Below are 14,855 nucleotides of genomic sequence, written 5' to 3' on the forward strand. Positions count from 1 at the left end.
TCGGTCACTTCAAATCGATTGCCGAAGCTCGGCAGAAGACGCCTAATTGTTTCCCTCATCGATTACGAGCCATACATATCATGCATACGCCAACCTATGAATCAATGCTTATGTTTAGGCAAGTACTTCGCGCTTCTTTTTCGTCCATATTCGTTCTCCATGGCCTCCAGAGCAGCAAGCTTCTCAATTTCCTCTTGCTCACCTTCACTTGACTCAGAGACCATCTCCTTCTTTGGCTCCCTCAGTTTGAGAGGGTCCTTATACTTTGGAGTAACCCTCTTGCTTTGTGCAGCCTCTTCTACATCGCCACCCTCCTCCCCATGGCTGACACTGCGAAGAGACTTTGCAGTCTTGGTGACATTCAGATCACAGTTGAGATAGCCTGCTCCTTCTCTGCTTCTATTCCAAGCCTCAAACCCCAGTATGTAGAGGAAGCCGTCCATGATGCGGTCTTCCCACTGGATAGGATCGAAACCAGCTTCTAATGAAAATACTTGAGCCGCAACCAACGCCTCGATGCACTGGTATATCTCTTTCTGGATTACCTCGGTCGTCTTTAGTATCTTGTCATCGTGGGCCTGGATATATGGTTGGAAGCGCGAAAGGTAGCTGTTGAATGCTACGAGTACCCAGTACTTGTAACCATCTTCCGAGACGAAGTCTTCAGAGAAGGAATCTATAGCTCCGAGGAACCACATAATGGAGAGGATAGCATCGATAACCTCCTGCCAGTCTCTGTTCAGGTGTCTCCACCGCGAAGGATCTATATCACGCTCTTTCGGTGGATGTGTCTGTGGCAGCGTTGCCAATCGCAGCAGTACATCCACTTCTCCACATGCGATAAGCCCTTTGATGCCCGTGGTCCGTTCGGTGCCGCTGAATACATAAGAGTTTGTTGATGTCCAACGCGTAATCTGCATCGCAACTGGTCGCAGCTGATCTTTCCCTCTAACAGCTCGACTGAGAGGTACTGTATGAATCGCATCGAGAACTTTGTCTGAGAAGAGCTTCGTGTCTGAGGCGACATCTCTCGGTTGAGAAGTCTGAGCTTCGCCTGCGGCTATGACTTTAGCAGCCAGCGTTTTGGCGAAACGGCGGACGGGGGGAACCCATTCTTCTCGGGATTCTCGTGGCACAAGAATAAGTGGCTCACGATTGCCATGTTCTGCTGCGAAGGACTGATAAGACCTCTTGTACCACTGGTCTTGCCGTTGAGAGTGGGTTGCGACGACTTGGAAATGCTGCGCAAAGAGAGCCTTTAGCTGGTCAGTGATACCTTCGAATTCCTCCATGGCCAATCTTCGACAGCTTCTGTTTCTGCAATAATTTATTGTGCAAGGTCCATTCTGCTTACAGAGGATCCCGCTCTATTTAATAGTGTGTTGGTCATGCTTGCTCAGCCACGCCGTTTGACTCATCTGACTGGGAAGCTCGTGCCAAAGCTTTAAATAGATCAGCTAGCGCCAACCATTGCGTTAGTCAGTATAAACAGGCGTTATAGATGCAAGACCACGATAAACATTACATTGGGGAGAGGATGTAGGTGTATTGCGCTGCTACAATTTCGACTGCAACATAGAGATCCCGCTTTTCTCTCAACTTACATTCCAGACTCTTGTTCGCTTCACTTTAATCCATCGATGGCAACTAATCTCTTGGCATACATCTCGGCCCAATTGTAGTACATGTCGTAGGTCTTGTTACGCAAGTTTCAAATAACGAGGATGTAGCCAGCCGTGCAACATATAATCATTGATTGATTCCTCTCGTCCCAAGAGCTTCCTCGACTCAAATAATTCTTAAACTGCTACTCACAAAGATGTCGTTCGGATACGGTGTTGGCGACGTTATCGCCGTGCTAGGCCTCTTCGAGCGTATTGCCATCGAGCTGCGAAATTATAAGGACGCCCCAATGCATTTCCAGCAACTCCGTGCCGAGCTAGATCTACTGCGGGGTACCCTGAAACGTGCCCTGTCCCTAGAGCCAGAGTCTGTTGCGGAGCGCGAAACTTTAGAGCAGATCAGAGCCATCGTCATCTACTGTGCTCAACCGTTACAGTCCATGGCTGACAAGATGAGAAGCAAAGAAAGCAGTCTAGGCCATTTCAAAACCACAAGGAGCCTAAGGAGCGTCGGTACAAGACTTCACTGGTCTATGGTCGGTCTAGATGATGTCCAGGAACTAAGAAAGACTGTCATGTCTCAGATGGCTGCTCTAAGTGTCCTGCTCAGTGTGCAGCAACAGTGAGCCTCTCGCCAAATCGAAACGTACCAGATGGCTGAAGCATGTATAGGACCAGCATCAGGCGTCTTGCATTGCAATCACATGCAGTAGGGGCTACCCAGTCCCTGATGATCGAGAAACACGCGAATGCCATGGCTGGCCACGCGTCGAACATCTTAAGCATTACCTCTAGAACGCAAAGCGCAATCGATAATCTGGCAGTGAGTACAGGTATGCAAGCAGAAGTGCATACAAAGCAGACAAACGAAATAAACGAAAGCTTGAAGGCTATGGAGCGAAATATGCATCATATGACGTTGAAGAGTGAACAGAGTACAGCTGTTGTCAGTCATCAGACTACTCTCATCACTCGCCATGCTAACACTTTGTATCAATTGATGCAAGATATCAAGCGGCTATTCTTCTTGTGCATATCCCCAACAATGAACAAGGTCCATCAACTAACACATTGACAGTCTTGCGAGGTGTTCCAGAGAAATGCTAGAGGCAATTAGCAAAAACACGTACCTTCACCTTACTGGATAGCCATGCTATGCCACTGACAAATGACTAGGCGTATGCTGCTAGATATTCGTGTGCAGCTAAAACACATAATTAGCGCCATCGAAGCTATACCACTTCATCTCACGCTTGACATCGTTCGGCTAGACGATGTACACGGGGAGAGTTGGGCGCTGCCGCTACAGGCTTGTAGAACTTGGGAAGTAGGTGCTCTCGTTCCATTCAACAGGAAATAACTCCTAAGAGTCACAGTCGTTTAAGGAGATCCTCCAGTTCGTGGTGTATCCCAACGAGAGACCCGGAGCAAGATACATTACAAATAACCTCTTTACGGTGGCACAAGCAAAAACTGGCAAAGAGGTGAATCAAGAAACATGGGAAACCTTGATTAAACCAGGTTTTCATCTCGAGCAGGCTGTTATTTTGAAAATGAATTACTGGGTCGAGAGATGCCTGGATCCAAACTGTAACGGAACACTTGTCGATCAAGTTCTCGAGTTTGGAAGTGGACGGGTTTGGTGAGTTATATATCCGACTGCAAATAGGTTTTAGGCTGACTTTACATCTGGATAGTAATGTCTGTTCCCGAAGTACCAAGACAGAGTTTGTGAAAACACGTGTTGTCGACTTATACAACGAGGCCCCTTACTCGCACGACCCAGTTGAACGATTCGCAAGTCTTACTGGAACCAAGAGAAATTTTGGTACCGAGCTGCCACCAATAGACATGGATGAAAAGATAGAGACGTTTCGCAGGGTCAAGTTTCTTCACCCAATGCATCCATTATCAAATGGCAAGGGCTGCTATGACCCCAAGCTAAACCCTGCAGTCGCACACGCATTTTCGGGCCTTGCAGCCCTTTCACCTGTAGAAGGAACACATTACGAGAACCCAGTCGAAGATGCCAGGGAACATCTCGAGACTTCCGTCAAACTAGGTATAGTGGCCCAGAAGATCTTTAATCGACCTAGCTTCTAAGATGCTGCAGACAGTTCAATCCCCGAGAATTGGTATCTGTTGAGTCGAGCGTGTATGATGGCAAAAGACTACGAAAGGGCTTACGAATGTCTTCAAACCGCGATATCTCTCGAGAGCTGCTGTCCCTCGTTCTGGATCACACTTGGCATTCTATACTTTAATATCGGTCAAAGTCGAGATTGCCTCGATGCCCTGACTAGAGCTGTTGAGCTGAATGCCCATATCTGGGAGCCTTGGTACAATCTCGGCGTTTTGGTGCGTCCTTCGCTCTCTTGAGCTGGCGATATGTCTCCTAACACTATCTCTAGTACGACAGCTGTAATAGTCAGCATTCAGACGCGGCGGATGCCTTTTATAAATGCCTTGAGCGGAAGCCAGAGTTGCCTAACGTCCGTGCACGGCTTGAGGCTCACCAAGCCTATACTGAGGATATGAACGACGAGCTTTTAGGTGGTACTTTGATATACGAAATGGTCGACTCACCATTGGATGGCAATTCCGGGTGGTAGAGATACTCAGGGCACAGACACTATTTCTAGTCTGGCGTCTGTGACTTGGCGGCAAGCAGGACCTTGAGGGTGAAACAGATAAAGGCAGCGTTGAAAATGAGTAATAAAAGCATTTTGGAGCACTAAAGTGATGGCAATATATTTGGCCTTGTATTTCGACGAAGAACGTCTTCTGAAAACCTCAAGGTCTAGAACTACTATGCTGATGGCATAAGTCCTAAAAGAAAGGGTATTCCTATGTTTCGAGTTCTTGATAACTGAGTATTTTAACTACGAAAGGATTGTGGCGGCTTGCCGCTTGTGATTTAAATAACTAGTCCATAAATATCCCTCTATCAACATCGAGAGAAGAGGTTTACTGTGTTGAAATCCTCCTAGTAACAGCAGCCTTCTTCTCCTCGATGCGCGGTGCAATTCCTCATAGAACCAAATAAGTATAGCAGGCAAAAACAGGTCTATCTGCCTTCATATCAATATCGTGTCAGGGGATGTAATATGTGCTTCACAAGAGACTTATGCTTGCTGTGCGAAAGTCTCAGAATGATAAGAATATTATGGCGATTAATGTAAAAGACCTGGCGCATTACCTTAGCATGAGTAACTTTGACTGGCAGAAGTGATTGAATCAGACCATGGCAAGCCCGAGGGATTTAGAATGACATTTCCGTGTTATTGAGCCGGTAGGTTTCGACTTTCCGCTCTATGTCATCACGGGTTCATGGATCAATGGTTGTTCAATAGAAGCCACTTCGCTATTTTCTACTTAATTTAGTTAGTAGGCGGGAGAAATAAGTAAATAAAAATTACTGACCCCGTATGAGACCCACATCTCTGGGAGCATTGGCTTCACCGGGCCGGTGGCACAATATGGGCAAATGCCATCAAGATTAAGAAATACGTTTCAAAAGATGTATCATATGGCAATTCATGCTGGTATGACTAGAGTGGGTAGCATGAAGGAATGCGGAATATGCTATTTGGAATCAAGCGGAGGCCGACGGATTATGTAAAATACCTCGGACCCTCAAGCTTAAGCATCTCCGTGATACTGACTCATTCCGGAGATACTACTTTCATATGACAATTAGCTCTTTTTTACTCGCATACCTACTCCACGAGGTCATCACCATGCTCGATCCTGCAACAGATTTACGTAAGGGGAGCCATCCAATTCTCTAGAAGGCCGCCTTGACTGCCTTGAGTTGATAGGACACGAGCCGCTCGAAAGTTGACAACATTCTCAGGTAATCATGAAATCAAAGAAGGGGCAATTACCATGAAAGACTTGACTCATCTTGGTTTTCTTTTCCTCATGGCTTCTGACTCTGTCACTCCATATGGGATTTCGTCCATACTGTGAGTCAACCGGCATCCTCCCAGTTGCTCTATGATGCGGTGATTTAACCTCCCTGAGGACGCACTCTTTCTCCCTATGAGCTCAACCCGCACACTTTATCTTTTCTGTGATCGAAACACCGAAAACCAACTTTCACATTGCCGAATAGCACACGTGCTGAGAGCGATATGGGGGACTTCAACTCCGCTGTCGATCAAGATGGAGCGATCATTTCTTCAGAAAGGAGGATCACGATAAACGAATTAGAGAATCATCGCAGCGTTGACACAGGCGTTTGGATCGCCATTGCAGAGAATGTGTATGACATCTCTAGCTTCCTGTCGCAGCACCCGGGCGGCGATGCAATTCTGCTTGATGCAGCGGGAACAGATGCTACCGAGGACTTTTTTGATCTACGTATGGCCATCATCATTACTATAGCTTGTGAAGCTAACGGAATTCAATAGATAGTGACGAAGCCGAGAAGCTACTGCCTGCATACCATATCGGTAGACTTTCACCCTCCACGGAGCCGTCCAACATGATCCCTCCCGAGCCTCAAGAAGCCGGTGCTCCGTTCCTCCAGAGGGATGCTTGGAAGAAGGTGGTCCTGCATGAAAAGCAACGGCTCTCACATGACACGCGCCTTTTCACTCTCAAATGGCAGCACGACAGCCAGGAATTTGGCTTGCCCGTCGGAAAGCACATCTTCCTACGCCTTAAGAATCCAATTTCGGGCGAGCAGATCGTTCGACCCTATACTCCCATTGCTGCGCGTTGCGAATCCGGCGAGGTCGATCTAGTGGTTAAGATTTACAATGATAAAGACGCAAAGAAGTGCGGCAAGATGACAACGACAATCGATCTTGCTTCAATGGGCTCGTTGGTTGAGCTCAAAGGACCTATTGGCAACTTTGAATACGCCGGACGGGGCAACTGCCTCATCTCGGGCAGGGAGTGCTATACAAAACGATTCATCATGATCTCTGCTGGGTCGGGCATAACTCCCATGATCCAGATTCTCAGGGCCATAGCTTCTGATGATAGCGACTCCACTGAGTGTCTTCTTCTGAGCGGTAACCGCTGTGAGGAGGATATTCTGTGCAAGGACCAACTGGACAGCCTAGAAAGGGAGAACAAACGGTTCCGGGTCGTATACACACTCAGTAAGCCCTGTGACGGATGGTCTGGCTGTAGAGGCCGACTAGGTCAAGAACTCCTAGAAGCAGAGGTCGGTTCCCCAACGCCAGGGAGTGCAGAGATGGTCCTTCTTTGTGGACCACCAGCAATGGAAGCGACCGTCACCGAACTGTTGTCGAAGAAGGGATGGAAGGATAGGGATATCGTTCGATTTTAAAATATAGGATGCTTGCAGACTTAAAGTATGTACTTAGAGGCGATAAAGTTTTCAACATGTAGTATTATTTAAACGAGAGATAGACTCAGAAAGGTGGAAATCAACGTCAGAGTTACAGTATGCTCTGTATCGTTTCCATCGCGTATTGATTATAGATGCCGAAATATATGCCACGACCCTACTAACATGAACCCACTGGCTTCCCGAACATGTAGGGATGATCATGCAGGGATCAACAGCTGAGCCAATATTAATGTTTTCATTTCAGAGACCCAACGCCAGAGTCTATATAAGAGGTCTAGGAATTCTCTCAAGTTAGCATGCTAAATGCTTTCGTGTAATATTGCACAATTTCAGCATCGAAGGTCCCGCGTCCCATAAAAAGGTTTTTGAGTGCCTAAAATAGTTTCAAGGCTACAGTGACTGCTTATCAAATTCCGCTATATCACAACAAAGTTGAGAGGTGGGATACTGTATTTCATACGGGAGTTAGTGAAGAAGAACACACATCATGTATAGAGTCTGAAGACAAGCACATTAAGTCAATATAGCCACAATTTACGAGCAATATTATAAGATCAAGTTGAGTTGCTATAAGCTAGGTTTACAGCTGTCTAGCGTTGACATTCTCTACATCGAATCAAGATGGTGTCCCACTTTACTTGTTTTGTGCTTCCTTGAGATCGCTGCGTTCCTGCACCATAGCAGCAATACACTGAGCAGCTTCCGATTCCATATTCGCGAAACCCTTGATGACACCCTCTCGGTCTCCCTTTCGCATCTCTTGGCTCATTTTGAACTTGCCCTCGAGACGATGAATAGAGATCTCGATGCCGATGATGTTCTTCTTCATTAGCTCAATGTAGCGTTCCGGCGCATCCGATACCTTCCACGGCCCAGGTTGATCCCCCTTTCCGGTGTAGTTCATAATCGACTTTTCTGTATGTTCAGAGAGATCCTCGAGCTGCTTCTGCAGAAACTTGGACGAGGCTTCAGACTTGCTGTCGTAGTAGAGCGTAGCGCGGCCATAGGCCTGTACAGCAGCGTAGTTCCACGTAGGCACAACTTTAGCAGTAGTTGGCTTTGTCTCAGTGTAGAACTTTGGAGTGACGTAGTGATGAGGCGCTGCCGTGAAGAGGACGAGAACCTCCTGTTCTAAGACGTTGGATCCGCTGCCTTCCAACGCCGCGATCATGGCCTGGCTCTGGGGGTTCTGCCTGGTGATGTGGCCTCGCAGAACTCCGAGCTCAGTGTCGCTCCCTTCGTCTTGGACATCGAGAACGAATGGAATGTGGCTAGCTTGTATATGCGAGTGCTTGTCTGAGGGGATAGCGGTGGTGAGGACGCCAAGTGCGTTGTCGCGGACCAGCTGTCGCAAGACAGGGATACGCGTCTCGACGTGGGCTGAAGAAAGGATCATGATGATTGACTTGGAAAATGATGTGATTTGGTATGGCACTTCAAGTTGGAACTTCATGGTGAAGTACGGTCTATAAGTACTTGAGTTGTTCCTTTGAGTCACAGGACATGGTCATGATGAAGCCGGCTTCATGAACGAGTCGTCGTTCTGACTAAGAAAAGTTGTTAATACGCCTCACGGAATTGGGTAATGGCAATGCTGCTTCTCCCCACCATGACCGGAAAACCATTCACTCAGCAAATTGGATACTTGGGAATGCGAATGAAACTGGTGGATACAGACTTCGTATTGAGGAAGCACAAGTCGTCTCTCACCATCTCCGCGGAAATAAACCACAATAAGCATGCTTAGGCGAGGCGCGCTAGTTGACTTTGCGTTAGCACGCTACTGATTGCTTTCACTGACTGACTGACTCCGAGATTTGGAATCATGCATGCTGGGTGAATCATTCCGCCATGTACTTGATTCCAAAAAAGCGTTACCTTTAGTCATGAAATCGCTTTCCTGCTTGGCCCGGAACCGGTCCGTGACTCATGTGACGTGACAATTTCGTTGCTTTGTTTCATTCCCAGAAGAGGCAATAGAAAACATGACAATGATCATTGGTCCTGTACCGAAAACATCGCTTCTTATAGCGGAGTGTGCTTAAAATAAGCTAAAGTCTTTGTAGCTCCTTGCCCTTGATTCAATCATTTATCCTAGTTAGCGGCTACTACCACTGGATCATCACTTGCATTGATATGCTTGTCTCACAGCAGCGAGGAAATTCACGTCACCCTAGATGTCTTGCTGATGAGGGCATCGACCAGTGAGAAAGGCCCATGTTTTATCGTGCTGCGAAAAGTTATGAAACATCCTTCCAGTACAAGATATAAAGTACGCCTAAATAGAAGTTATAATATAAATATGACAAGAATTTCTAGTCCTCTTTTTTTTCCCCTTAAAGCAAAGGATGGGCCGTTGAGTAAAGCCACATTTCGGTGGCTTCAGCTGAGGCACAAAACTGGTGGTGGCTGAGTCTTGAAACAACGCCTTCCCAATGTTCTGCCCAATCATACCCAACGGGTAAGCGCGATGATGGTGGCTGCCACAGACTGCACGTGAGGCCTCTCTCGAATCAGGCTGTGAAGTCAGACCTCCTACTTGCTCATTCTTCTTCTCACATCAACCGAACATCAGATACTTCATACGCGACACTGAAGCTATGGAGCTTTCCCGGCCCGCGGGTTCGCAAATCGTCGCCGCTTCTCGGCCTCACGCTGGTCAGGATGCTTCAGCCGCACCTGTCAGGGAGCTTGAGAGAACTATCGCGGGGTTTCAAGCCATCTTGACCGACGAGGACCGCAAAAAGCTGCAGCAGCTCAAAACGACGTCGCACGACTCGCAAAGCATCATCACTTTCACGGCCGAGTTGGATCTTCTTGACAAGAACAGGCGAGGGAAGAGTGTTGCCTCGAGATTGGCTTCTTTCTTGCAGACAATTGAACAGTTTACGCCTATAGTCGACACCTACATCCAATCGAATCCCGATATCGCGGCGCTTATCTGGGGCTCAATTAAACTAACATTTCTGGTACGTGATGCTAATGCAAGTCTGACACTTGTCGCCCGCTTAGTGACAATAACGCTATTCGTGTCAACCCCAGATCCATTACTAACCATCGGCTTTCGGTAGTTCCTCGCCAACTTCGCATCCTACTTCCAATCATTCGTTGAGCTCCTCCACGGATTCGGTTCACTTTGCACGCGATTCGCCGAGTACCAAGTCATTTTCAATGAATCCTCGCGTCTGAGGCGATCCGTTTGCGAGTTTCACACTTCAGTTGTTACTTGCTGCCAGCAGATTGTGTTGGCAATTAGGCGACCCTGTGCGTATGGTAGGGGCCAGGGACTGGTGGAGAGATACGCTAATCTCTCCTTTAGTGAAGAATCAACTTGTGAAGGCAATTACTCAATCCTTTCAGTCTGAGCTTCGAGGCTACGTGGAGGACATCAGAGCGAAAGCAGAGGAAGTTCAAGGCGATATCCAATTGGCCAAGGCTCAGTGCGACCGTTTGGAACAGCAATTGCAAACGACAGAGAGGCAAGACGCTAGCAACCATCGGAAACGGTTGATGGCTTGGACTTCCAAGGCGACGGGCGAAATGGAAGCCTTACAGGCGCAGCGAAGGAGAAATGAATCAGGTTCGGAGTGAATACCTCTTTGACTGGTGCTAGACTAATACTGCTCAGAGCAGAAACGACGTCGCTTCCTTGAGGAGCTATCTTCGTTCAACTTCACTTCAGGCTTCAACAGCACACGAAACAAACGCCATATTGGTACAGCGAAATGGGTCTTTGAAACTCCAGAATTTCAGAAATGGGTTGGAATCGATGGGTCGCCCGTCCTTCACGTCACTGGCAAAAGTGAGTCGTCTGCTACCAAAAAGAATGAATGGCTGGAGCTGACCACTGTTTGAAAGTTGGGTCTGGTAAAACAGTCTTGTCGTAAGTAATTACGCTGCTCACGCTTGAAGACACAGGCCACTGACTACTCTATCGCCTCCAGATCCTCGATTGTTGAGAAACTGTCACAAGTCAGGCCACCTCAACAGTTTGTGTCTTTCTTTTTTGTCCGATTCGATGATCCGCTGAGCCTTGATGCGGACACAATTCTACGGTCTTGCGTTCAACAACTGATCTCGGCCATCAATATCGATAGTCTTGACCAACAGATAGCTTCTGAACTTGACAAAAGCCTTTCTGAGGCCAAGTGGAGTTTATTCTCTCTCCAATCACTTTCGAAACTCTATTTGTCCGCGGCGCAAGCTATTGAACACTGGTTCATGGTTGTTGATGGGCTGGATGAATGCAACAATGATCAACAGTCAAGATTGCTGAGATTCTTCCAAGGACTTCTTTCAGGCAATAACACGGCCTGCAACATAAGCATTCTAATCTCATCTCGAGAGACATGCACAAACGCAATCAGAAGCACCTTCCCTGGATCCCAGCGACTGACAACAGGCCTGAAGAGTACCAGTGCAGATATTGGCTCATATGTTGACGACATCATCATCGATAAACTATCGACTGGGGACCTAGTCATCAGCGACCCCAACTTGTTGAATGAGATTCTAGAAACAATTGCTTCCAAGGAGCAGGGAATGTGAGCAGCTTTTTTCCAACTCAAGTCTTACAAAGCTAACGATTTTACCTTATGGTCAGGTTCCTGTGGGCCTTTTTTGCTATTGAAGATATATGCTCTCGAAAGACTGACCCTGAGATTCGGCAAGCACTCCAACTTATCCCCGCTGACCTTCCTGCAACGTTTGACCGTGCCCTTGGCCGCATTGTCAAAAGGCGTAATCAAGACGTCGCCAAGAAGGCCTTTATGTGGGCAAACGCAACATTGCAACCATTGACATTGCCACAACTCCGCGAAGCGCTGTCTATCAAGCCTGGCCAACACACTCTGCGCCAGGAGGATCTCCTTAGCGGAATAGAAAGATTACCTGCTTGGTGCGAGAACTTGATTTATGTGGAGGAAACAGACAACACAGTTCGTTTCAGTCACCATTCCATCCAAGAGTATCTTTTGGCGTCAAATTCGGGTGAGCATAGGGCCCTCCACATTGACCCCGACCACTGTGATAAGCTTGCTGGCGAGGTCTGCATTACGTATGTCAATCTTGACAACTTCCAAACGGCACTAGCAGAGAGTAAAAGAGAGCCTCTGACTCCATCGGCTATGAAGATCGATCCACGTGGAATAGCTGAACAGACGATACAATCCGCCATCCAGGGTGGCGCTGGAACACGTGTTGGTCGCCTCGCTCGCCAATTTGTCAAGACGTCGAACCCAAACAGGACATCTACACAGCGCGTCTTTTCCCTGAGTTCTACCATGTCAGTTACCAGCAAAGCCCAAGGGACCGCAGACTATCCCTTTCTCGAATATGCTTCGACCAACTGGTTCAAGCATACCAAGTATGTGAATAAAAAGGAGACAGCGATTTGGAGGCTTTGCGGTCAATTGGTCCAGAAGCGCGCTAGGCACTCGCAAGGCGAGCCTTGGCATAGTACGGAATGGAAGAAGGAAGTCATGATGGGATTTCCAAATCATGACAACTCAATATCAGAACGCTACCGCCGTGCGATACGGACTATGCGTACTGACATAGTATATGAGTCGGACATCAAGCCGCCGGCCGAGCCAAGCTTCCCTCAGCTCTGCCTTGCTTTCATGTACGCTGAGCTGAACAGCTACCATGCGCTCGCATGTCATTCTTTCCAGTCGTTAGTAGAAAATCCTTGGATGATACCTGCGTTGGAAAAGGACAATTGCATTCTAGCAGCCAACAAGAATTACGAGGTCTGTCGAAATGGTTGTGCTGGTCTGATTCAGACACGTGTTAATCATGGCCAACTTGTCGCAGAGCTCAGCAAAGCGATCGCTGGTGGGATGGAATCCTTCCCACCACTACCCGATTACGAGTCGCATCCCCTATGTGGCTGCGTAGACCAACCTCCTCATGAGTTGAAATTGGATATTTGCCAGGTCTTAAAACTTGGCTATGACCAAACGATTCAACCGCACTTGCAGGCTTTCGCTATTGTAGCAAAAGCACTTGGCAACATGAGAGATGGAGATGTTCCTAACATCCCCCACATCTTCGATTTGAGTAAGACATGCAAGGAAGAGGTTGTTACTTTGCTTGAAGCTAAAAACATCCATGGTATGCTTTTGGTCGATATTCTCATCCAAGGGCTCCTATCAGCTGAAAAGTTTTACGAACCCTGGGTCTCAGCTGCCGTCGCCAGATTTGTGGGACATGACTCGAGTCCCCGACCCATTCCCCAGATGCCACAGGCCTATATGTCTGTAAGCCAATCGATAGATTATACCATCGACCTTCTAGATGATTTGTGTGGAGAGCGCCCCCCAGATAAACGTGCTCTTCGTGAACTTCGTGACTCTAAGAAGGTTATGGTTCTACATGGCGAGACTATCGCAGCAATATTTCGAAGACTCGTTATCCCTAGACTATGGCCAACTCATATGGCATCATATATAGTTGAGATGCTTTTCGGGATCTCCCTGAATTCTGATCTTCAACATATTGCCCATGCTCACGAGGACTCATTCAGGGAAGCTGTGTGGAACAATAATTGGGACATTGCGGCAGCTCTGCTAGATATTCAGCCGGCTTCTCTCGATATTTTCACTGGCTGGGGCTATTTCACCTCCATTAGAGAAGTTGTGCGGTGTCCAAACTGCTGGCGATGCACACGAAATATGGTCGGGCAGCTAACTTCCAGCGAAAAGCATCGGTACTCTTTTAGATTATGTGGGGGTCATGTCAGCCATTTCAAAGAGATCGCTCGTGCGCTTGGAGATATATACAATGCTGAGAAGGGAACTTTACTGTGCCCAGGACACAAGACAGATGCGTTGCCTAAACGAGCTCCAAAGTTGGAAGTGCCATGGTATTAATTTGCCATAATATTATGTTTTCGATCAACTCTTGTCTAGTATAAGTTCTTGGCCAACTGGAGTACCCTCATACATCCCCCCTCACATCCTTAACCTGCTTCGTCCTCTCTGAATCTGTTTGATCTCCCGTATTAACAGTTCCCTCCCTTTCCACCATCATAATAACAGCATTCTCCGCCACAGGCTTATGCGTAACTCCCTTTGGCACGACATACATATCCCCCTCCTTCATAACAACAGGCTCTTCACCTTGGATTTCCATTGTCAATTTTCCAGAGAGTAGATAGAAGAGTTCGTCAGAGTCGGGATGAGCGTGCCAGATAAATGAACCGTCAATTTTAGCGACTTTGACGTGGTGATCGTTGACGGATGCGATGAGACGAGGAGACCATTTTTCAGTGAATGAGGAGAGGGTTTCGGGGACGGAGGTTGTTTGAGGCATGGTTTTCGAGTTGGGGTGTGACTGGCTGAGATGTGTTTTTTGGAGGAGAGAGTTTTGGCTGAGAGCTCAGTCAGAATAGAGAGAAACTTAGTGGTTTGAGTTTGGGTGAGCTGAAAGTGTATCTGGCGACTGGCGTCATATATAAGGCTAAGCTTATAGTGGATGGTCCCCACTAAGTTATGTCGTTTGCAAGGCGCAAGGGCGTGAGATTTGTGGATGGGAGGAGGGTCTCGCTAATGTTGGCTTACATTCTGCGCTTTGCTATTGGTCCATGCTCGTTGAGGCTCAACAGCGACAACTTTCTTGACTTTCGCTTTTCTCGGTGATTTCTGTTGATGTCGATTAAGCTCATAGAAGTGACCCCTTGTATACCAAAACCACTCTGTTGCCTGTATCGAAGAGAGGCCTGGTGGTATCCGTCCTAGAACCTATAAAACTTCTCTCATTCCGTACCTGAAAATCTTCACCCGCTAGGCTGCTCTTCGATTTTTGCCGTTCACGAGTGAATACAACAAGCAGTCCTTTGACTTTTTGACTCATTAACACAATCCTACTGACGCTCATCTGGCTAAGAATTCATAGCTTTTCGC

General features: G+C 47.4%; 6 protein-coding genes across 6 annotated transcripts; 4 read left to right on the forward strand and 2 right to left on the reverse strand.

The window, feature by feature from the left end:
- Window positions 1–101: 101 nt before the first annotated feature.
- On the reverse strand, window positions 102–1,292 carry J7337_008086 (uncharacterized protein; the record flags this gene model as incomplete). Its single annotated transcript, XM_044825710.1, has 1 exon — window positions 102–1,292. One exon carries the CDS (start codon window positions 1,290–1,292, stop codon window positions 102–104), a length of 1,191 nt encoding a protein of 396 aa, XP_044678627.1.
- Window positions 1,293–1,819: 527 nt separating this feature from the next.
- Window positions 1,820–2,294, forward strand: J7337_008087 (uncharacterized protein; the record flags this gene model as incomplete). Its single annotated transcript, XM_044825711.1, has 2 exons — window positions 1,820–2,244; window positions 2,276–2,294. The coding sequence occupies 2 exons, from the start codon at window positions 1,820–1,822 to the stop codon at window positions 2,292–2,294; spliced, it is 444 nt and encodes a 147-aa protein (XP_044678628.1).
- An 881-nt stretch (window positions 2,295–3,175) lies between these two features.
- Window positions 3,176–3,725, forward strand: J7337_008088 (uncharacterized protein; the record flags this gene model as incomplete). Its single annotated transcript, XM_044825712.1, has 2 exons — window positions 3,176–3,264; window positions 3,320–3,725. The coding sequence occupies 2 exons, from the start codon at window positions 3,176–3,178 to the stop codon at window positions 3,723–3,725; spliced, it is 495 nt and encodes a 164-aa protein (XP_044678629.1).
- Window positions 3,726–5,758: 2,033 nt separating this feature from the next.
- J7337_008089 (uncharacterized protein) lies at window positions 5,759–6,927 on the forward strand (the record flags this gene model as incomplete). The annotated part of the gene is made up of 2 exons (XM_044825713.1): window positions 5,759–5,987; window positions 6,038–6,927. 2 exons carry the CDS (start codon window positions 5,759–5,761, stop codon window positions 6,925–6,927), a joined length of 1,119 nt encoding a protein of 372 aa, XP_044678630.1.
- A 658-nt stretch (window positions 6,928–7,585) lies between these two features.
- On the reverse strand, window positions 7,586–8,404 carry J7337_008090 (uncharacterized protein; the record flags this gene model as incomplete). The annotated part of the gene is made up of 1 exon (XM_044825714.1): window positions 7,586–8,404. One exon carries the CDS (start codon window positions 8,402–8,404, stop codon window positions 7,586–7,588), a length of 819 nt encoding a protein of 272 aa, XP_044678631.1.
- Window positions 8,405–9,551: 1,147 nt separating this feature from the next.
- On the forward strand, window positions 9,552–13,823 carry J7337_008091 (uncharacterized protein; the record flags this gene model as incomplete). The annotated part of the gene is made up of 7 exons (XM_044825715.1): window positions 9,552–9,920; window positions 10,023–10,215; window positions 10,271–10,531; window positions 10,580–10,753; window positions 10,810–10,834; window positions 10,896–11,495; window positions 11,555–13,823. 7 exons carry the CDS (start codon window positions 9,552–9,554, stop codon window positions 13,821–13,823), a joined length of 3,891 nt encoding a protein of 1,296 aa, XP_044678632.1.
- Between the last annotated feature and the right edge of the window lie 1,032 nt (window positions 13,824–14,855).

This window comes from Fusarium musae, chromosome 6, assembly GCF_019915245.1.
Source record: "Fusarium musae strain F31 chromosome 6, whole genome shotgun sequence".
Taxonomy (NCBI): domain Eukaryota; kingdom Fungi; phylum Ascomycota; class Sordariomycetes; order Hypocreales; family Nectriaceae; genus Fusarium; species Fusarium musae.